The sequence below is a fragment of the Crocodylus siamensis genome, chromosome 11 (assembly GCF_052110815.1).
Source record: "Crocodylus siamensis isolate JL-2025a chromosome 11, ASM5211081v1, whole genome shotgun sequence".
NCBI lineage: Eukaryota > Metazoa > Chordata > Crocodylia > Crocodylidae > Crocodylus > Crocodylus siamensis.
The window spans coordinates 34,909,857-34,932,953 of record NC_143405.1 but is presented as its reverse complement, the minus strand read 5'-3'; the positions used below and the strand labels follow the sequence as shown (position 1 = coordinate 34,932,953).

The 23,097-nt window shown below is 46.4% G+C and overlaps 2 protein-coding genes across 3 annotated transcripts in view; one reads left to right on the top strand and one right to left on the bottom strand.

Annotated features, from left to right (window-relative positions):
• Positions 1 to 256: 256 nt before the first annotated feature.
• On the bottom strand, positions 257 to 10,068 carry LOC149855723 (uncharacterized). Its single transcript, XM_090021145.1, has 5 exons — positions 10,064 to 10,068; positions 5,040 to 5,330; positions 4,391 to 4,984; positions 4,023 to 4,132; positions 257 to 1,179 (listed from the first exon to the last, which is right to left on the bottom strand). Exons 1-5 carry the CDS (start codon positions 10,066 to 10,068, stop codon positions 1,157 to 1,159), a joined length of 1,023 nt encoding a protein of 340 aa, XP_089877271.1. The 3' UTR covers positions 257 to 1,156.
• VGLL4 (vestigial like family member 4) overlaps positions 4,851 to 23,097 on the top strand; it is a 134,104-nt gene continuing 115,857 nt past the window's right edge. Inside the window, exons 1-2 of one of the 2 annotated variants that reach the window (XM_090022646.1) lie at positions 4,851 to 4,987; positions 15,979 to 16,055. In XM_090022646.1, the coding sequence (XP_089878772.1) occupies positions 15,992 to 16,055 (64 nt within the window). In that variant the 5' untranslated portion in view covers positions 4,851 to 4,987; positions 15,979 to 15,991. The remainder of the gene's footprint in view (positions 4,988 to 15,978; positions 16,056 to 23,097) is intronic. The other variant, XM_090022647.1, reaches the window with a different exon arrangement.

Here is a 23,097-nt window from a genome sequence, read left to right as displayed (position 1 = left end):
AGCAGCTGGAACCTGGCTGGCAGCTGGAGTGTGGCTCGAGCCACCAGGCTCTGGTTTTGGGTAGTGTGTGCTGCCCCACTCTTTTTCCAAGCAGGTTTTTTTAGCCCTGGGATTTCCCAGGGTCAAAAAACCCCCACCCATGCTGCAAGGTAGCAGCCTGTGGAATGTGCAGTGTGTGGTGCTACAGACGGGTCTGTGGTGCCACATACTGCATGGCCGTGCTCGTCTGGATGCAGCCTCAAAGTCTTTCTGCCCTTCTTTGTAATTATGAAAAATAAATGTTTTTTGGTTGTTTAGAACAGATGAACTGTGCTATGTTAAAAATGATATATCAAGTAAAATAGTTTCTTGCATTATTAATAATACCTTAGATTGAAGTTTAAAAACATATACATTCTTATGGAATACTTATTCAGGATTATGCCCTTCAGTTTATATTTATCAGTCTAGCTTTCTGAGGTTATATGCTGAATCCAAACCATTTGGTATACAAACAATTCAGAATAGTTAAATTGCAGCATGTTTACTGCATAATAGAATGTATTTTTGAATGTTTGGCAGAGTAGTAGTTTGGATTAAGTTTTAAGATTTCCAGCTGAGTTTTAAGTTATAATTTGTCACTGAGATCTTGTGACCTGCTCCTGCATGATCGTAGAGGGATTTCAATATCTCCAAATCAGTTATTCTTAAAATGTTTTGACTGAATCTGTATTGGAATTGGAGAATCAGATAGCATAGACTTCTCTCCCCACTCTACTTTCCCCTCTCCCCCAGCCAAATTTAAAAGTGGAAGTTTAAAGCCATGGGTTATTGCTGCCCTCTCTCCATACATATAATACCAAATCTTAAAGGTACTTGGTTAGGGTTCTGGTTTGTGGGGCATCACTAACGTGTAGTTCATAAACATACTTCACCTTCCACAATTTTCAAACAAAGCTTAGATGTACCGTCTACACTACTCCATGTAGCTTTAATATGTGACCTTTCATTAATAAAAAAAAAAGGGAGACCATATAATCTCCTGTTCCATTATTAATATTTTATTATACTTTTAGTGGGAAGGGGTGAGAACAGACACAAGAGAAACAGCACGAAGTTTTGTTTTGTTTGTTTGTTTCCCCCTGAAGATCATAGCTGTTCACATTCTTTCCAAGACCTAAGTCAGAGGACTTTCCATATCTGGAAGAGAGAACATTTGAACAAAATGGAATGTGTTTTGGCTTGTATTTCCTTTGCTAGTTCAGGCAGTCCTCAACTTAAAATGTTTCGCACTTACAGCGTTTATAAATTGGCACCCTGTTTCAACTTTATGACGTCAGTTTCGACTTACAACGCTTGATCCGATGCGATGCCACGCCAGTGAACAAGTTGGCTGTGTCGCTTATCTCCCTGGAGAACACCTGTCCAAACTTGCTTGGACACTTTCTTTAAGAAAGCAGACAAGACTCCAGAAGAACTTGCAGCCAAGACTCCTGAGAAGACTCCAGCTAAGAGCCCTTCAAAAAGTCCAACGGTCCTCAAAAAGAAGTCTTTCCAAATCAATATGATTGCTATTTACAAAATAAATATGCTAATGTAGCTATATTACTCATCTATAATTCATAGTTTCATAGTTTCTAGGGTCGGAAGGGACCTGAGTAGATCATCTAGTCTGACCCCCTGCCATGGTAGGAGAAAGTACTGGGGTTATAACCCCAGCAAGGTGTTCATCTAACCTCCTCTTAAAAACTCCCAGGGTAGGAGCCAGCACCACTTCTCTTGGAAGTTGGTTCCAGATCCTAGACGCCCTGACCGTGAAGTAGCACCTCCTGATATCTAACCAAAACCTACCCTCTACCAGCTTGTGACCGTTATTCCTAGTCACTCCTGGCAGTGCTCGGGGGAACAGGGACTCCCCCAGTGCCTGCTGGTCCCCCCTGACTAGTTTGTAACAGGCCACTATATCCCCCCTCAGCCTTCTCTTGTGGAGGCTGAACAGGTTCAGGTCCCGTAGCCTCTCCTCATAAGGCCTGCCCTGCTGCCCCCCGACCATACGAGTGGTCCACCTTTGGACCCTCTCCATGTTGTCCACATCCCTCTTGAAGTGCGGCACCCAGAACTGGACACAGTACTCCAGCCGTGGTCTGACCAGTGCCACATAGAGGGGGAGGATCACCTCCTTGGACCTGCTAGAGATGCATCTGTGGATGCATGACAAGGTGCGGTTGGCCTTGACTGCTTCCCCACACTGCTGGCCCATGTTCATCTTGGAGTCAATGATGGCTCCAAGATCCTTTTCTGCCTCTGTGCTGATAAGAAGGGAGTTCCCCAACTGTAGGTATGGTGCCAGTTGTTCCTCCCCAGGTGCATCACTGCACTTGTCAGTGTTGAATCCCATCCTGTTCTCATCTGCCCACCCTTGTAACCTGTCTAGGTCCGATTGTAGACTATTGCTCCCTTCTAGAGTGCCCACAGCCCCCCACATCTTAGTGTCATCAGCAGATTTGAACAGCGTGCTTTTTACCCCCTCGTCCAGGTCGCTAATGAAGATGTTGAACAGTGCAGGCCCGAGGACCGAGCCCTGCAGAACCCCACTGCCCACATCCCTCCAGGCTGAAAATGACCCATCCACCACCACCCTCTGGGTGCGGCCCTCCAGCCAGTTGGCGACCCAATTGACTGTGTGGGTGTTGACACCACAGTCCCCCAGTTTCTTAACGAGAACAGGGTGAGAGACAGTGTCGAAGGCCTTCTGAAAGTCCAGTAAGACTATGTCCACTGCTACCCCTGCATCTAATGATTTGGTGATCTGATCATAGAAGGCCACCAGGTTGGTCTGACAGGACCTGCCACTGATGAACCCGTGTTGGTTGCCCCTAAGCATGAAATCCCCTGCTGGCCCCTCATGGATGTGTGCCAGCATAATTTTCTCGAACAGCTTGCCTAGGATCAAGGTAAGACTAACTGGCCTATAGTTTCTTGGGTCCTCCTTCTTCCCCTTTTTGAAGATGGGAACCACGTTGGCCCTCTTCCAGTCTTCTGGCACCACACCAGAACACCATGAGTGCTCGTAAAGCTGTGCCAGGGGTCCTGCAATGACCTCAGCCAATTCCTTTAGTACTCTAGGGTGGAGATCGTCCAGACCGGCTGACTTGAATACATCCAGTCCCTCCAGAAGCTCCCTAACTAGTTCCTCACTAACCCTTGGCCCAGGTGTGCCTCCCCTGGGGCCTGAGGGGGACCCAGCGGGGGTGTGGCTGTTTTGGTCCCTGCTTAGGAAGATGGAGGCAAAGAAATCGTTAAATATGTTGGCTTTGTTGTCTGGTGTGACGACCAAATTTCCTAACGCATCCTGCAGGGGCCCCACATTACCCGGGACCTTCTTTTTACCCCCTATGTATTTAAAGAAGGACTTCTTGTTGTCCTTATTGTCTTATTGATCGAGTACAAAATTCTGGGGTATTTTTGGTGAAAATAGGGTATTGGGCCTTGGTTCAGGAACGAATCCCCCATTTATACCATTGTTTCTTATGAGAAAATTGGTTCTGAGTTGCAACGTTTTGACTTAAGACGTGTTTTTCAGGAATCAGCTGTGTTGTAAGTCCGAGGACTGCCTGTATCTCAGTCTGCTCTACTATTGTCATAGCCTCATCTCTCTACTGTTGTAATAAAATCACCATTATGACAAAATTGCTGGATCAAATTTAAGGAGGCAACATATTCTTCAAGTTTTTTACTGGTGCATGCTACTGCACTAACCTTATAAGCTCCATAAGAGGAACCCTCCAAAAACAGAGTACAAGTGTGCTGTGTGTCACCCTTCTACCTAGATGGCTGCTAGACTATTTTTTCCTATATCATGTACATCTTTCTGCTCTTCCCCCCGCCCTCCTTTGTGTCATCTCTCATTTACTTGCTCTTCCTAGGTGCGGTCTTTTGTTTCCTTCTGCATGGCTATGGCCATTTTCCCCTCCTGCACCAAATGCTGAGGAGAAAAAAGTTCCACGGACACAACCCCTGCATTTGGCAGTTCTACTACTCACGTGGGATGACTGTCACAGTTGACTTTGCTTTCTTAGCAAGACTGATCCTTACGTCCTTGGCCCTGGGTAGAAGATTGCTGGCTTGTAATCGCTGATGTTCTTGGGGAGCCCTAGGTAGACAAACATTGCGGATATAGTTTTGGGGCCAGTGTTGCTCTGGGACACAGAGCTTACCTGCTGAAATCTTTAGGCCTGCCTATTCATTGCCATTTCATACTAGTGCAGTTGAAGGCAGGAGAAAGATAAACCCTCCCACACCAACTTAATATGTAGCAGAAGCTGCTGTGACCCACGTCTGCTTCGCCGGGTGCTGTTAGCGCCAGCAGCCCGCCCGCGCGGGCCCGGGGCCGCCCCCTTGGCAGCAGCACCTGAGCCCGGGGCTGGCCGACGCGGTAGCGCTCCCTTTCAAGTCTGCTGGGCTCAGCCCCGTCTCGCTCCGGAGCGAGTCGAGAGTCCGGCCAGGACGCTGCAGCTGCCCGCGTCTGTCCGGGCGCGCACTTGGTTTTGCCCGGGGCGGGGGTGCACGTGGGGTCCGAGGAGCTCGCTCCTGCCTTCGGCCCCCGGCCGCTGCCGCCTCTGCGTCGGGCCCTAGTGGCGTAGGAGAGTAACGGGCACGCGGAGCACGGCTCCCTGCCGCGGACTCGGCCCCGGGCAGTGGCCTGGAACCGCCGCGCCAGTCCCGCCCCCAGAGGCCGGCGGGGAACGAGCGCCCACGGCCGCAGCCCTGGTCGGAGCGGGCGGGCCGGCCCCGCCCCCCGCCGCGGCCGCGAGTGAGGGGCGCCCCCGGCTGCTGGCGCCGCCCACCCCGCTCATTCCTCGCATTCCTGCCGGGGAGGCGGGCTCGGCTCCTGCCCCGGCGCGGAGTAAACAAACAGCGCCAGCCCCGCCCCCCCCCCGCCGCGTCCGTGTGCGCGTCAGCGCCCGCGCCGGCACTGGCCGCCGCCGCCCGGAGAGCCAGCGCCCTGGTGAGTGCGGGCCGGGTGGGGACAGGTGCGCCGGGCCCGGAGGCTGCGGGACCGGCCCGTGCTCGGCGCCGAGGGCCTTGCGGTCACCCCGGCCGCCTCGTCGCGAGGGAGAGCAGCGGCCCGGCCTTGCGGCGGCTTCCCGCCCCCTGCGCGCGGCCTCGGCTGCAGGTGGCGCTGGCCGAGGCGGCCGCGAGGGAGGAACCGGCGGGAGCGGCCGCTGACTCCGCCGCCCGCTCCCCTGGCTGGGGCCGCGCCGCGCCGCGCCGGGTGCTCGCTGCGGGCCGCGGGCCGCCTTGCAGCCAGGCGGTAAGAGGAGCCCAGGGGCCGCAGGCTGGCTCCCTCCCTTTAGAGTAACGTTAAGATTGTCACACATGCCAGTGAGGCTCAGGGAAAGTTTTGCTAATTGAACCAGTATTGCTGCATTGGCGTAAGGAAGGTAACTCCCTCTGAGCCTTCATTGCCACACTTCCACTTCTGGAGGGAATTACACAACACAAGGGTTAGAAGGTACTTCAGGAGGTCTTCTAGTCCCCTACTCAAAGCAGGACCACCTGCACCAGTTCATCCCAGCCAAGGCTTTGTCTAGCCAGGTCTTAAAAACATCCAAGGGCTGAGATTGCACAGCCTTTCTGGGTAACCTGTTCTGGTGCTTTACTACCCACCTAGTGAGAATTTTTCCTGATATCTAACCTAAACTTTCCTTGCTGCAATTTGAGACTGTTGCTCTTTGTTATGTCATCTGCCACCACTGAGGGGTGGCTGGTCCAAACCTGGCCACAGGAGAAAGGAGTGCGACCTGCCCCCACAAGGTGGGGGAAAGTGTGACCCAGTCCTCATCCAGCCTGGGGAACTGGCCCCGCCGCCCCAAGCCAGCTGTGGAGGTGGAGACATGAAGTGTATGACCTGGTCCCAATACAGCCGTGGGTGAGGGTGATCCGGTCCTGCAGCCGAGAGGGGGCAGCCAGGCTCCAACCACTGGGTGGGATTTGGGACTTCTGCAGGGAGGAGGGTAGCCGTATTAAGTGTCAGCACTCTCCTGCTGCCAAACTTCCTGACCCGTGGAGAGCCCTGCAGGTCAGATATGATGGCTCCGCATGCTGCGTTTGGCCCATAGGCCAGAGGTTGAGCACTCCTGGTCTAGCTCCATCCTCTTTGGAACCACCCTTCAGGTAACTGAAGGCTTCTATTAAATCTCCCCCTTAGTCTTCTCTTCTCCAGACTAAATAAGCCTAGTTTCCTCAGCCTTTCCTCATCTATCTTTTTCCCCAGCGCCCTAATCATTTTCTTTGCCCTCTTTTGAACTCTCCGGTTTGTCCACATCCTTTATGTAGTGGATGACCCAAAATAGGACACAGTACTCCAGATCACAGCTGATTATGTGGATATCCAGAATAATTGGTCTGTCTAGCACATCTTGGATTCATATCCTCCTTGATGCCATAATTTCATTTCATAGAAGTCTTCAGTCTTTTTAATTCATAAATTGTGGTAGTATAATTAAAATTTGTAGGAATATTTTTGGAATTCAGCATTTAAGTTTGTGACCACATATCAAATGTAGTCGATTTATAGAAATATATATATTTTTCTATATATCAGTCCTGCAAACTTAGTTTAGGGTCAGGCTGAGTTCATTCTTCTTGGGCGTAATCAGAAGTAAAAGAACTGGTTTCAGTGAAGCCTGTGAAATACACTTGTGAAGCATATTAAGAGTAACTGAGTAAAACCTAGCAACCCCTTCTATTGCTTCTTTAATAGGCAACCATTGATCTTTCTGGATCCTGGTGTATGCATGAGAGGTCAACAGGACTTTCAGTGCATTGCCTAGGCAGGAGTATGGAGGAGTGGAGGCTGTCTAGACCTTCCATCCCATCTTTAGTCTATTGAGACAGTATCCAAAAGCAAGACTGAGTCCAGACATTCGGTGCCTCAATGTCTGTAGTTATATGCACGTCTGGGAATTGAACTGAGGTCTCCCATGTGGGAGATAAGGATTCTACCACTGAGTATTAAAAGAAGAAAGGACATTTGTTTTCTTCAGACCTCTTGCTCTGAATTTCTCTCTCTCACCAGTACCCCCTATGTTATTGATCCCCGGTTTTGAACCCTGCTACTAGGTGCAATAGAATCCAGGTCACTTCCCTGTAGTGAAGGTGGCTCTGCAGGGTTGAAAGGAGTAAATAGTTGTAATTGTTTTTCCCCCTAGAACAAACATATAACTGAGCAAGAAAAATCTTTTTTTTTTTCATTTCACAGAAAAGCAAACTAGATATAAGAACTTCTCAATGGAAACTTTTGGTCTGCGTTACGCAGGAAGGAGATCAGATTTGTGGCTCTTGTCTGTGAGAATCTAAAAATCTAACAGTACTGATACCTCTGACTTTAACATCCATACTACTTCAAAAGAGAATGTTTCTCTGCAACCTTTTCTTGTCCCATATCTTCCTGTTTGCCAGCTCTTGGGGATGCTTGTTTTTAGGTGTGAACCAGTAAATGTTTTTTGGGTTGATACTGATGGCTGGTTATTAACCAGCTGATACCAATCCGATTGCTGACATGCAGCCCAGCAGTTTAGAGAGCAGCGTCTGGCTGGTAAGTCTGTTGGGGGGGAAGTGGCATGGGGGTGGGGAATGGATATGAGGACAGGTTGCGCACTCAGGGCTGGAGGCTGCACTGGCCTCTTCCCAGTGGGAGGCTTGGGTCTGTTAGTGGAGGCGCTGGGTGTGGGGTTATGGAGGGAGGCCACTGCCACCCCAGAATTCACCATAGTCCCCTCCTCCCCCCTGTAACCCTCTTTCCAGTGCTGCTGCTGCCTGCCCCTGTCCCTGCCTCTGAGTGCAGCCTGGACCCAGCCCCTCCCACTTGAAAGAGACTGGCATAGCCTCCAGCCCTGAGCATACAGGAGGCAGCCCACCCTCGCCTCACATGCAGATTCGGGGGGGGTGTGCACCCCATGCCTCCCTCAGCTGTGCATGCAGAGGCAGGAGCTGCCCTTTTCCTCCCCACCCACTGGACAAGGTGCAGATTTGTTCCACACCCAGCCCTCCAGCCCTAACCCCACTCCCTCACTGTGGGAACCTTGATCTACACCCCCCAGACTGACCAGCTGGATGCTGATCTTCAAGCTGCCAGGCTGCACTCCTGGCCGCGTGCATGCTGCGGCTGCATGCATGCACATGGCATTTATTAGCAACGTTATGCCCGAAAAGGCTGATTGCTAATAATGTCAATTTTCCTTGTATTGGTGCCAGTACGATATGGATCAATGTATCGGTGCATCTCTACTTATTTTTAATATGTTTTTATTCCTTGCATCCAACTTCTGTTCCTCATTGATCCATCAGTGAAATCATACTTCTGTATTTGGGATCAGGCTTTTGGAATGAAAACTACTTGAAGTCATAAATATAGAGTCTTTATAAAGTCCTTGTGCACTTTTAAACTTTAATAACTTAAGTTGTAGGTATGATGGAAACAATCTGTAAATGGCATTTCAAAGAAAATTTATTAAAGTTTTAGGACAACTAGAGTACACAATGTTAGACTTCAACATAACCACCATTTTCTTCTCGCAGCTGATATGGACTTCAGTTCTGCTAGCCATAGGACACAGTTTACCTTCTCATCTACGGTAGCCATTTTTTGTTGTCAGGATCTGAAATAAGAATAAATTTGTTATTACTTATGAAGTCTAGCATAAATTTGCTTTTAGAAACAATCTGTAGATGTCATTTATCATACCTACAACCTAAGTTATTGAAGTTTAAAAGTGCACAAGGACTTTATGACAACACTGTAACAATGTTATAGATCTGGTCCTGCTAAGCATGGGTTACATTCTGAATCCATCTACATTAAGAAGTTGACTTAGTTGTTTTTGGTCACTCTCAGCAATAAACCCCTTTGAAGTGGTGTTGACAGTAGTTCAATTGGTGGTATACCTGATCTAAAAAAGCATCCCTCCACAGAAAGCAAGGATGCTTAACCCCCAACCTGCAGGCTGGATCTGGCCCCTGCTACCATGTCATCTGGTCTGTGGGGCTCCCCAGGGGTCCTGTGGAGAACCCCATAGGCCATGGCCCTGAATGCTATCTAGGGCATGCAGGGTGGTTCTGGGTCACTGGAGCTCCATTTTGATGTGTGGGTGCTCATAGACTGGCCTTATATCATTTATCTGGTTTGCAAGGCCAACATTGTGAGCATCACTGGTTTCAAGCATGGTTAATAAGAACTGTTGAGAACTGGCAAAGTTTAGTGTAGATTGGTGTTTTTCAGACTTGCTACAAAATCAAATTGAAGCTGGACCCTGAAGTAGGAGCAAGTTTTTAACAATAAATAAATAAATGTGAGAGGTGAGAAGATCAGCCTTGGATGCATTTGAAAGTTTCCCAATATGTGGGAGGAAGGGTGTTCCAAATTCTCTTCGTTATGCCTAGGTATTGTTGGGGTCAGGACAGTGCATTTATGTTATAGAAAATGTGCTGCAATGGCTTGCAAAAACAGGGCACTTCAAAGATGGGATTTCAGCCCTAATTTTGATTGATCTTGTTTTTTTGACTTTGTACTTCAAACACAGTTCTTAAATTTCATTTTAGGATGCTACCTTCTTAAAGGGGGATTTGTATACATCAAAAGAAGAAAATGCAAGACGAATTTGAAAGCTTAAAAAAGATACTGAAATGTCTAATGCATCACGAATTACACCATTAGCATGCTTTGGGTGTAATGGGCAAAGAGTCATGTTGGAATAAACATAGTTTCCATGTGCAAAATAGGGTAGAAAGCAGTTTAAAGATGTACCTATAAAATGGTGTGAGATTTATTCTTGATATTGCCTGACTTCATTTGGGGTTTCCTGGTGGAGACACTGTGCAGACATGTGAGAAAAGATGGTTGTTACTAAAGGCAGCTCACAATCAAAATAGTTGCTTCATGCTTCTAAATAATCATGATAACTTTTTTGGTTTTGGCAGTTCATCTTTGGTTTTTAAAATACACACAAATCCTGCCTTGCATGTGGTTGGCAAAATCTAATAATTTTGATAATTGTGTGGAAGTTCTGTGTGTGGGACATACGCCATTTGCTCTCCCTCCTCCCCACCCCAACGATACAAACACCTTTTTAGTTCCTCTTGTTAAAACCCACCCTTGGCCTGATTTACCCTTCAGGGATCCTTCTCATCTTCCCTCAGTCTTTCTGTGTTGATCCCACAAGGCTCTTTTCTGGTTCCCTTTTTTTTCTTTCCACACCTGTTCTTTGGATAGTCTTGTCCATAACCGCAAATTAAGTTACCAGCTCTAAGCAGATGACTCAGTCCAAATTCTTTATTTCAAACCATTCCCATTCTATCCTAAATAAAAATTTTCAGTGGTCTCTCTGAAATCTTGTAAATGTCCATCTATCAGCTCAAGCTCAGCATGTTTAAAATAAATCTTGTACTTTTCACCCTATGTCTTTCCTCCTCATGGTCTCTTCCTGCTACCACTGTTCTTTATCATTATGTACAAGGCTGCCACACTTTCAGTCATATAAGCCTGTGATGTGAGTGTTATATTTGACAAGGATTTCTTTTTAAGTCCTTGTATTCATGCTGTGTCTAAATCTTGCAGTTTTTTTATCATGTCTCTGAAATAAGATCCCTATACATTGCTCTTGGTTTTTGAGGAGTTGACCTATAACTGGGTCTGTTATTGTTTTGTCTTTAGTCACCGGATCCTTTGAAGGATGTGGGGAGGTGTAAGGAGATTACTGTTGAAAAGCTGTTTGGTGGCATACGTGAAATGAATTTGGGTTTCTATAGCAGACAGATTTTTGTATCACTTATGGAACAAACTGGCTTTTATTAAAAAACTCTCTTGACAGTATAAAACTGAATTAATATGGACACTGATGTATCTCTTCATTCCAAAAGGCGTTCTGTCCTGAATGTGGCTGGAACCTTATGAGGCCTGAATTGGATGAATTTTAGCTATTGCTGTTTATGCTATATCTGTGGGGAGGTGACATCATAGTTTTAAAACTTCAGTTTTTGGACTGGAAGGATACCTTTCTCTGTGTTCTCCTGCCTCTCAGAACTGCTGTCCTGTGTTGGCTTTGTTTGTCTTCGTAGTCTCCTAGTTAGCAGGGTCGGAAGGGTGCTGAGCAGATCAAGTCCGACCCCCTTGCCATGGGCAGGAAAGAGTGCTGGGGTCAAACGACCCCAGCAAGGTGTTCATCCAGCCTTCTTTTAAAGACCCCCCGAGTAGGAGCCAGCACCGCTTCTCTTGGAAGTTGGTTCCAGATCCTAGCCGCCCTGACTGTGAAGTAGCGCCTCCTGATGCCTAGCCTAAATCTACCCTCTGCCAGCTTGTGACCATTATTTCTTGTCACTCCTGCTAGTGCGGGGGGGGGGGGAACAGGGACTCCCCCAGTGCCTGCTGGTCCCCCCTGACTAGTTTGTAAACAGCCACTAGATGCCCTCTCAGCCTTCTCTTGTGGAGGCTGAACAGGTTCAGGTCCCTCAGCCTCTCCTCGTAGGGCCTGCCCTGCTGACCCCTGATTATGCCGGTGGCCTTCCCGTGGACCCTGTGCATGTTGTCCACATCCCTCCTGAAATGTGGCGCCCAGAACTGGACACAGTACTCCAACTGCGGCCTGACCAGTGCCGCGTAGAGGGGGAAGATCACCTCCTTGGACCTGCTTGAGATGCATCTGTGGATGCATGAGAAGGTGCGGTTGGCCTTCCTGACCACGTCCCCACACTGTCGGCCCATGTTCATTTTGGCATCAATAATGACTCCAAGATCCTTTTCTGCCTCTGTGCTGATGAGAAGAGAATTTCCCAGCCTGTAGGTAAGCTGCTGGTTCTTTCTCCCCATTGTCTTGTACCATGAGTTCTTTGGGGAAGAAAGCGTTATCTCTGTAACTACTCTGTAAAGTGCTCTGTAAATGTAGTTTGTTTCACGGCTAACTTTCATACATGTATAGAATCATAAAATTGGGTATTTGTGGCCAAGCTCATTATACACAAATATGTTTTGGTTTTGTTATTTTGGTCTTTATCCCTTCTGTTAGTCGCTCATGGAATAAACTGAGGCATATGCAAAATTGTAACATGCGTAAGGTTGTATCTAGATTGGTAATGTTGGTAGCTGTTTGTTTTAAGTGCGTCTAATTTTCTGGGTAGAATCAAGACCTGGTTCCTGTTTCCTTTCCCCAGTTTGGAATACTATCACCAGTTAATAACCTTACTAAGAACTTATAACCTTACTAAGAAAGCTGTAGAGCATCTGCTGCTCCCATTATTTAATAATTACTGGAAAAAAGCAATTTGTTTTTCTTTCAGTGTCAAATAGATCAAAACATCCTCTGCATTGTCTGTTAGCAAAAACATTTTTCTTTTTTTATGCTCAAGAGACGATTCATTTTTTTCCCCCTTGAAATTTATCGGTTTGCTTGTATCCAGAAGCTTTTAACCATCAGTATTATCCATCCACATTGTACGTTTGTTGGCAGTGTGGAAGAAATCAAACTTCGCGTTGTGGTTGAATCAGAACTGACAGAGCCAGCTTTTCTTTATTGAGGGCTATACTGTGATCACAGGGAGAATTCCACACAGCAAGGGGAGTCACCCACTTGTCTGTTTCAAAGGATTTCTCGCACTCTCTAAGTTTACAAGCATATTTATACTTAAGACAGAGAGAGGAAAAAATACAACCTTGAAGAAACAAAACAATAGTAAATTACGCAGAAATTTAGGAAGTTTACTTAAGCAAACTATCTGCGCACAGGGCAATATATCAAGATAACCTAAGGATAACCCAAGGCATTCAGGATTCCTAATCTCAAAACACGTAACTGAAGTAAGCAGTATCAGCATCTCTGGTCTCTGTCTGTTTTTCTAGTCAAATAAGTCAGAAGCTGACTAAATTTACTCCTACAGCAGTGATCCTATAGCCACTCTTACTTTTATGAATTTTGGCATTATTGGAGGAATTTGAGCGCTTAAGACCATAACTGGAAAACCCAGAGGTGAAGTGGTACTGGTTTTAAATCCAAGTTAAAGTGCAACAGTTGTTTTAACAGGCACCTTTTGATGTAGTAGAAAAAGTGAGGCCTGTGCTTCAATATAAGGAATATTTTCTGCTGAAGATAAACATTCTGGTAGTTGAGATGATATAAATAATCTGGTTGTACTAAGTCTTTTTAAATATAAATTAGGAAGCTGAGTTTTCTGTAGGGTTTTTTTCAGCACAGAGTGGGGGTTTTTGGGGTTGTTTTGTGGACGTTCCAGGCAGGAGAATTTACTTTACTTCAACTAACATGACTGTCTTGAGGTTTCATCTTCTTCCTGTAAGGGAGGAAAAGAATTTCTTTTTAGGCAAGGTTTATGAGGAAAACATGAAAGAGCTAGGATTATTTAGTAGGGCTATGCAAAGCTTCGGTTGCTGATTTGATTCAGCCAGATCTGGTGGCTGAATCTCCGAATCCAAATCGAATCAGGAGACCCTTTAATCCATCTGAATCGAATCGGAGCCCTCTGAATTAATTTGGAGAGATTTGATGATTCAGACACAGACACAGTTTTAAATGTGGTTTTTTTTTTACATACCTCAAGGTACCAGGTGGCTCAGGAATGGTGAGATGGTGGGGTGGTGGAGCATCTTGCGGGGGTGTCCCCAGTGTGTTTGGTGGCAGACCTGGAAGTGGATCAGAAGTACCTCAGGAGATCCAGAAGTGGACCTTCCTCGCCCCCCGGCTTGGCTACTGGTGCCGTGGGGGGTGGGGCCCCCGTGCACTCAGTGGCGGACCTGGAAGTGGACCAGAAGTTCTTCCGGTCTACTTCTAGGTCTGCCGCTGAGCATACCGTGGAGGTGGGGGAGGGGGCATGCTCCCATGGGACGTTCTGTCTGCCCCACCATTGCAGCATTCATGAGCCGCACCTGGTACCTTGAGGTATGTAGAAAAAACATTTGAAGTTGTGTCCACTGGTGAATTGCTGATTCTCTGAATTGGCATCAAATCTTCAGTTTCGGATTTGGCCTAATCAAATTGGGACAGTGATCTGAATCAATGAATCAAATCACTGTCCCCCGAATCGGGTTGAATCCCCAATCAAATACGGCCTGCTTTGCACACCCCTATTATTTAGCCTGGAGAGATGAGACGGGGGGGGGGGGGGGAAGGGGGGCATTTGATGAGTCTTCCATTACCTGAAGGGTGACTAGAGAGGATGAAGATGGGCTTTTCTTTGTGGCTGTAGAGGATGGGACTAGGAGCCAATGGCCTCAAGCTGCAGCAGGGGAAGTTTATGTTTGGGGCTATGATGAATTTTCTGATTATGAAGGTGATCAGGCATTGGAGCAGGCTACTTGGGCAAATCATGTAATATTCATCCATGGAAATATCCAAGACCAGTTTGGATAGACAATTGGCTAGAATAATTTAGTTAGAGATTATTGTGTCTTGAGCAGTGGCCTAGAGTAAATGACCTTCTGAGGTCCCTTCCAGCTCTTATTTTTCATTGTACTATCTTTGAAAGCTGCTATAAGTAGCTGTTTGAAGTGGGACAAAGATATATAAAAAGAATAATAATTACAAGGACCACCAACATTATTTTTTGGACGTACTGTTGGAGTCTTGAGAGACTGTTAAGGGTTATATAGATATTCTAGCCCACATTATTCTATTTTAAAAAATTTATAATGTTTATCAGTTTGTTGAGGGCACTTACAGACTGGACCAGGTTTTTTTTTTTTTTTTTTTTTTTTTTGAAGAGTATGGTGATGAAAAAAACTTGCAATGGAAGTGAAGGATGCCATATGACTGGTTCCCAAGAGAGTGATTTGGGTATTTAAAACTTTGTTTTTATAACGTTCAAAAGACAGCAGCAGTTTGGCATTGTTGGTCTTTTTCCTCTTTGGTTATTATTTTAAATTTTCTTAGTAATTCTTAAAATGTTTTCTTCCCTCAGTATAACCTGATGTTCGAATAAATGCCCAGCTAGCTAGATAGCAGACTACTTGGATATTAATATATAGGTTTGGTTATGAGTTGTTTTTTTTTAAATTTATGTCAATGGTCAGCTACCTTTACAAGCTTTTGGAACAACTGAGCTCCAGTCTGACATGAGCCGGGGCGCTGCAGTATAAGCATAGTTGAAAGATGCCTGGCCCCAGTGCAACTGGCTGGAAATTTCACACCACAGACAGGGCAAGTAAAAGCAGCTGCATCTTGGGCATGGGCACAGGCACAGCGTGCGCATGGGCATGATCATGGGCAGAGCCTTCCATGACCAGATCCCTTGGCTTTGCAGGTTGGATGTGGCCTGTGGGCCATATGTTGCTAACCCCTAGTGTAGGGAGAGAGAGGGCCAATGAAGTGAGAATTTGGTGTGGAGGGAAGGGAAGATGATAAAGGTGTACTTGCATAGTACCTGAACTACATATATGTATATTGCCTTTCTGAACACTGAAATTATAGTTAGTTTCAGAGCTAATGTGCAGATGACCCTAGAATGTTTACAGTTTGTGATAGAGTATTAGATGTTTCAGCCTAGCTGCATGCCTGCTTTTTTAAGGTTCTGGTGTGGGCCTGAGACTGGGGAGAAGCTTCGCATAGTTGAGCTCATGTCATGCCCAGACCTTTAAAAGTGGGCTTGTGGCCCAGCCTGGGGGAACCATTTCCCTCATGCCAGACTGCATGGTTCACCTTTCCAGTCACCAGTGGTTGGGGAGCCCACGTTGGGAACCAGGTTCTGAAGTTGGACTCCTTGCACCAGCAATCATGCAGTGGGGATCAAAGGAATTTCATTCCTGATCCCAAAAATCATGCATACTGCCATGTACACCTGGAATAGGAAGATGCATTATTTCTGGGATTGGGTGTAAGAGTGTTTGGAACCCGAACTTCGCAATTAACATTTGCCAAGAGCCACTGATCAAGCCCTTTCTTGATTCTTACTGTAAGGCATGTGCTATATTTAAAGAAAGCCTGGTTCTTTATCTTGTAGGATCCTGCCAGGAATGGAGACTCCATTGGATGTTTTGTCAAGAGCAGCATCCTTAGTACATGCTGATGATGAAAAACGTAAGTTTAAACTCTAATACCATATTTTGTGTGGTGTGATGCTTTCCCTTGTGCACATAAGATGTCTGTTTGAGGAGGTTCTATATTTAATATTCACAGTTTCTGTATCTAGGGCTTGGAGAAAAAAATTAAAAATTTAGGCGCACAGATTGGATTTTTCCTCCTAAATCCTTTAAGCGCTCACATTTTTACCACATTTTGGTATGCGATTAGCAAAATGGTCCTGATACTTTGGGGCATATATTATGGATTCAGAGAAACACGTAATTCTCTTCTTTTTAAGTATTTGTATTGCACCATTTGGGAAAATAAATATAAAGGGCTTATCAAATTGAAGAGGATCTGAGGATTTTTCCCTTCCCCTCATCTTGGTGTCTAATGTCAATTAGCTCCCTCCCCTGTAAAGTGCCAGGTGCTTGGCCCATGAATATGGGCAACAAAACTTTCGTTTCAATGTTAAAAAAATGATTATTGCAGAAAATAAAACTGCTACTGCCAGATATCTCCTGCTTTCAGCTAAAAGTCAATAGCTCTTTTTTTGTAATACAGTGAACTAACACTCTCCATTTTATCAAATTGTCTTCTAAGTATCACTTTTTAAAGCAAAAGAAATTTGACTAAAATCAGAGAAGCTTGAAGAGTTATAAACAGTGTACGGCAGTAGTCATCAAAAAAAATTGATGGCTCTCAATCTACAGGTAGATCTCAGAGCCTCTTGCAGTAGATCTCAGAGCCTCCTCAAGTCGATCCAAGGCTGGGGGGCTGAGTGTCTGCACTCATGCACATGCATGCTACAGCCAAGCAGGTTAGTCCCTAGGGGAGGGAAGGGAGGGAGACTAATTTGAGGCCCCCGTGGTGAGGGACAGTTCTGCAGAGTCAGGAGCAGGGGTAAGTTGAGTGGGGCCCCAGCTGGGTGCGACTTACCTGCTGGGGAGGCATGCCCCCAAATAATTTTTTCGTGCTCTGCTTCCATCTGCCCCCTCCTACCCAGCCCCTCAGACTTACCTGCAAGGCAGGGAGGGGGAGGCAGCAGTGCATGATAGATCTTGGGTTGCTTTTAAATGCCAAAGGTGATCTACTTAAAAAGGTTGAAGACCACTGGCGTACAGCAATTTACTCACTGATAATTTGCTTTGAGTGCAGATTTAAATGCATTCAACTTGAATTTTTGTATTGTAAGCTGAGTAGTATAGATGAGTAGTTTTTGCTCTGAAGAATTTACTGTCTCAAATAAGACTTTCATTCATCACTTTGGTGTTTAGTAGTAGAATGCTTTAGTGATTCTATTTCTGTGCATATTTGGATTTGGTAACAACTTGTTTACTGGCAACATTACAGTTTAATACAGCTGGTCATTTGTCTAAGCCAGGGTGTCAAACTCAAATAGGTTGGTAGGCCATATTCCCTGCTAAATACCAAGGAGGATAATGCTGCTGCTGACCCCACTTACCTTGTCATAGACCGCCACCAGTTTTCCTCAGGAGAAGAGATCAAAACCTGTAAAGATGGTGGTAGGAAAAGGGGGTGAGAGGGTAGCCACTTTTGGCAGCTGCTCAATGTGCTGTGGAGTGCCTGGTTGGGGCACCAGCGTACTTAAGTGTGGGGCTAGGCGGCAGGCAGTCCCCACACTGAAGCATCCTCATGGCCCAGCCAGCTCTGTCAGCCTTTAGAAGTGCATTGCATAGAAAATAATGCTGCTGCAGGACAGTACTTGTATTTACAAGTACTAACCTATGGCGGAGTTAATTTATTGTGACGTGATAGGGCCCCACATTTAGATGCAGAGAGGTTACTGTGGAGCTAATTAGGCAGTTCTGCAGTGAACATCTTGTGTAGATGCTCCCACAGTGACTTGGACAGCTGCTGCAAGAAGCCCTGCAGGCCAGCTGATGCACCTCTGCAGGCCAAATCCTGCTGATGGGCCATATGTTTGATACCCCTGGTCTAGGCTAATGCTTTACCTTGCTTCTGTACTATAATGCCTTGTATCAAGACTTGAATATAACAAGGGAAGATGGATGTGTTCCTCAGTGTGGAAAACTTTTGGTCTAGAATCGACATACATTTTGTTTGCCTTTTTTTTCCTTAGTCATAGATTTCATAGTTCCATAGACGTTCGGGCTGGAAGGGACCTCGAAGATCATCCATCAAGTCCAAGTTGGTTAGGGTCAAAGGATTCCCAGCAAGATAAGCATCCAAGCGTTTCTTGAATGAGTCCAGAGTAGGTGCCTGCACTATTTCTGGAGGGAGTCTATTCCAGGTCTTGGGGGCTTGGACAGTAAAGACATTTTTTCTTATGTTCAGCCTAAAACAGTCTTGGAAGACTTTATGACCGTTGGTCCTTGGTTTTTCCTTGGGGTGCTCTGGTGAACAGATGTTCCCCCAGATCTTGATGTATACCCCTTATGTACTTATAAGCAGCCACCAGGTCCCCCCCTTGAGCCTGCATTTTTCCAGGCTGAAGACTCCCATGGCTCTCGGTCTCTCTTCATAAAACCTATTGTCTTGCCCTCTGATCATGCGCATGGCTCTCCTCTGGACTCTCTCAAGCTTCCCGACATCCTTCTTGAATTGTGAAGCCCATAATTGGATGCAGTACTCCAGCTGTGGCCTCACCAAGGCCGAGTACAGCGGGAGGATGACATCCTGAGATTTACTTGAAAAGCATCTATGGATGTTTGCTTTACTAGCTGTGACATCACACTGGTGGCTCATATTCATCTTGTGGTCAGTCATGACCCCCAAGTCTCTTTCAGCAATGGTGCTAGCAAGCGTAGCACTGCTGAGCCTATAAGTATGTTGCAGGTTTTTTTTCCCCCAAGGTGGAGTACCTTACATTTATCGGTATTGAATGTCATCAGTTTTGTGTCCACCCACTTATTAAGTTTATCCAAGTCAGCCTGCATCACTAGCTTATCCTCAAGTGAGGGCGCTGTGCCCCAAAGTTTAGTGGCATCGGCGAACTTAGCCAGTGAGCTTCTGACACCAATGTCCACATTGTTGATAAAGATGTTAAAGAGAACCGGTCCAAGGACAGCCTTAGGGGATGCCACTGGTCATGGAGTGCCATAATGATTTGCTGCCATTAACCACTATTCTCTGGGTCTGACCTTGGAGCCAATTTCCCAGCCATCAGACTGTGGTGTAGCTGGGGCCAGGTTGGCCAGTTTAAAGTCCAGATATATGATGTCAATCTCTTCTCCCTTGTCCAGGTGATATGTCACCTGGTCATAGAAGGAGGTGGGATTGGTTAGGCAAGACCTACCTGCAACAGATCTGTGCTGGCTATTCCTCAGGTTGTTGCCCTCAGCCAGCTTATCCAGAAGAGTCTCCTTGATAATTTTCTTCAGAATCTTACTAGGGATTGAGGTCAAGCTAATTGGCCTGTAATTCCTGGGATCTACTTTCTGCTCTTTCTTGAAGATGGGTACCACATTGGCCTTCTTCCAGTCTTTAAGTACTTCACCTGAGTGCCATGAGTGTTTTTAATATTTTTGCCAATGGTTAGGCTACGACACCTGTCAGCTCCTTGAGTACTCTAGGGTGTAATCTGTCAGGACCGGCTGACTTGAAGGTGTCCAGCCTCTCAAGGTGATCCTTTACTAGATTAACACCAGTGCTGGGTATAAATACACCCTCACCCTGGCTGTCCCGCATCTTGCTAGGCAGGGCGGTCCCACTGGACTGATGAAGGACTGATGCAAAGTACCCATTAAGCAGATTGGCCTTTTCCTGGGTGTTGGTTATCAGCTGTCCCGTTTGGTTTGGCAGGTGTCCAGTTGCTTTTTTCTGACTGCCTACATATCTGAAAAAGGAAAGAATAAAAGCAGGCAAAGGAAGTTTAGGGTATAGAAGCATACATTTTAGTTGCTTTGAAAGGGAAAGGGGAGCTGCTGCTCAGGGGCACGGGTCAGCTGTTATAGCTGCATGATGCTGTAGCTGTTCATGTCAGGTGGTGCAGCCATGGGGACTAGGGGAGCGGGCACAGGATGGGGCCTGGCAGGGGTCGCCCCTTTGTCCCTTTCCCCCACCCCATCCCCTACTTACTGGCATGGAGTCTGGTTCTAGCTCTCTGCTGCAGCTGGTGGGGACTGCCCAATCAGCAAAGCTCTCCAAACCTTTTCTGAAGATTTGGAGAGGTTCGTATCGATTCGGACGTTTTTATTGGTCCCCTGATTCAATTTTGGATTTGGAGATTTGGCCACTGAATTGGGCCAGATCTCCTCTGAATTAAGTCAGCACCCAAAGCTTCGTACAGCCCTAATACCAAGTTGAGTGAAATTGCAGATACGCTGGAGGGTGGGCCTAGGATCCAGAATGATCAACAGCATACTGGGTTATATTCATAGGAGTACTACTTTCAAATCAAGAAAAGTGATTCTTCTCTGTTTAGCCCTGGTGAGGCTTCACTTGGAGTAATGTGTCTAATTTTGGGCCCCACATTTCAAAAAGGAAGCGGTTACATTGGAAAGAATTCAGTGGAAGGCACTAACAGTGATTGTGGGCTTGGGAGGCAAGATTGATGAGGAAAGACTGAAAGAGCTAGGATTATGTAGCTTGGAGAAGACAAAACTGGGGAGATTTGATCAGTCTTTCAATACCTAAAGGATAATTAGAGAGGGTGGCGATGGCTTTTCTCTGTGTCTGTAGGAGACAGGGCTAGGAGCAATGGCATTGAGCTGCAGCAGAGGAAATTTAGATTGGGGGACTATGAAGGTGGTCAGGCACTGGAACAAACTGCCTAGAGAAGTTGTGGAATCTCCATACTTAGAAACTTTCAAGAGCAGGTTAGACAGATGCTTGACTGAGAGAGTCCTGCCATGAATGGGGGACTGGAGGACTTGTGAGGTCCCTTCCAGCCCTACTTTGTTGTGATCCTGTGAAGAATATAATTGGGACTGGCCACTTCCATCAAATGTAATTTGGCTTCCAAAATGTTTGGATATGGGTAAGATGGAAATCTCTGACATAAAAAGAGCCATTTCTTGTCTGACCTTTTCAGAGTATATAACATACTACTTTTAATATATACATATATGCTAAAATGAGGTATAGCTTATGGACAGTGTTGAGAACTTTTGGAAAATTTGCAGTGTTGTGAAACTGGCAATACACAGGCATTCAGGCACCCAAACATCTGGAGCTTTGCAAAGTATGGCAAGAACCTGTACTGCTTTTGTTCTGCAGCCAAGGTATGGTGTGCAGAGATCCCAACTTCCTGGCTTCCCAGGGAACCGCATTCACCAGGCACTCCCTCTTATACTAGGATTGCACACATTCAATTTCCACTACCAAAAAGTTTGTTATTTTCACTTTCAGGCTACAGTGGATCCATGCTGCCTGCGTTCCCTGTCGCTTCCAATCCGGACTAGTCTATTTTAGACTTTATTTTGGAAATATATGAGGACACGATAGTAAATAGCTTTAGTCATGAGTTGATTCACTTCTGTATAAGTGGAAGGACAAGCAAAGTAGGTCTTTAATTACATTTTTTCCTCAAAGGACAGACTTTGACAAACTAAGGGAGCTAGTTTGAGTGAAGTCATGTGGGAAGAAGAGTTTAGGGAAATGAATGTGAAGAGGACCTGAAATTTGTTTAAGTTCATTGTCGAGGGTCCAGTGACTGCCAGTCTTCCAGAACAGAGCCAAAGCCTGCCGCTGCTGCTTCAGAGAGCTTGTTTCAGCTCTTATGTGGGCTGGTGTGCAGCCCCTAGTGTGCCTGCTTGGACATGACTGAGAACCTAGCCATATGGTATTTGGTTTGTCTTCCAGCTTGGCATAAGCAAGTCCACAGTGGGAGGGGCAATGTGGGAGGTGTCTTGTTATGCTGGCACCATGATTCACTCACTTCAACCTGTGGCAGGGGAAAAAACTCTAACATCAGCTTCACTTCAGGAGGAGAGGTTGTAGGGACTTCTCTTTGTCCCAGATGTGGCATTTATGAATTAGAGCAGTCAGTGTCCATGCCAAGGATATGTGGTCCTCCTGACTGTGCTGGTGCCTCACAGAGCTCCAGTGTTTCTTCCAGTTCAGGAGGGGCAGAGAAGTTTCCCCTTCTCCCTAGCCAGGGCATTTGTTGCTTATAAAAGCCACTACTCAGCTTTTGAAGGATGTGGACATGAGCTCAGATACTAGGGGTGCACCGATAGAGATTTTGGTTGCTGATACCGATAGCCAATATTTAAGGAGGCATATTGGTTGATATTGATCAGATATCTGATACAGCAGCCATCAGCTGGTCAGTCTGTTGTGTGGAAGGGGAGGGGGAAGAGAATGGGTGTAGGGGGGCAGATCAACGCCCTCCGCAGGAAGGGAGGGGGCAGGGGCAGGTGCTGCCCAGCTGGGGCATGAGGGGTGTGTGTGGGACAGATGCAACTTGTGGGGTGGGGACAGCTCCCACTATTGCTTGCAGAAGAGTGGGGGGGGTGCCCCCCAGATCTGTGCTGTGTGGGGCAGGCTGCAGCTGTGGAGGGCTCTTCTCACTGGAGGCTGGGCTCAGAGCATGCAGCACTGGGAGGAGGCTGCAACCACCCCAGATTTCGCCGTAGCTCTGCTCCCAGGCCCACGCTGCCACCCCCTCCCTCACTGCGGGGGGTGTTGATGTGCTCCCCCACGCCCCTTACCTCCCCCCTCCCCTTCTGACTTGTTAACTGGAGGCAGTTCTTCATGCTGCTGGCTCTGCTCCATGCTGTGCTGTGGCTGTCCACAGCATGGGCATTTATCTGCCAAATTATCACCCCATCGGGCCGATATCTGATGTAGACAATTTTTTTCATATCGCTGCTGATCTGATATTGGACTGCTGTATCAATGCACCTCTATCAGATACCCATGAGTTCCTAATAGCTGCGTGAAACTGTGTGACTCATTAAGTTTATTTTCTTTTTACTAGTTCTGTGGTATCTTAATGTTGTAAGAAATGCCAGTTGAAGCTTGCTGTGTTGCCATTTGTACAGTTGAAATAAATAAAAAAAACCACAACGTTGAAAACGTTTTAAAAAGCATATTATAGTAAAATGGCTAGGTTTAACAAGAGCATTTT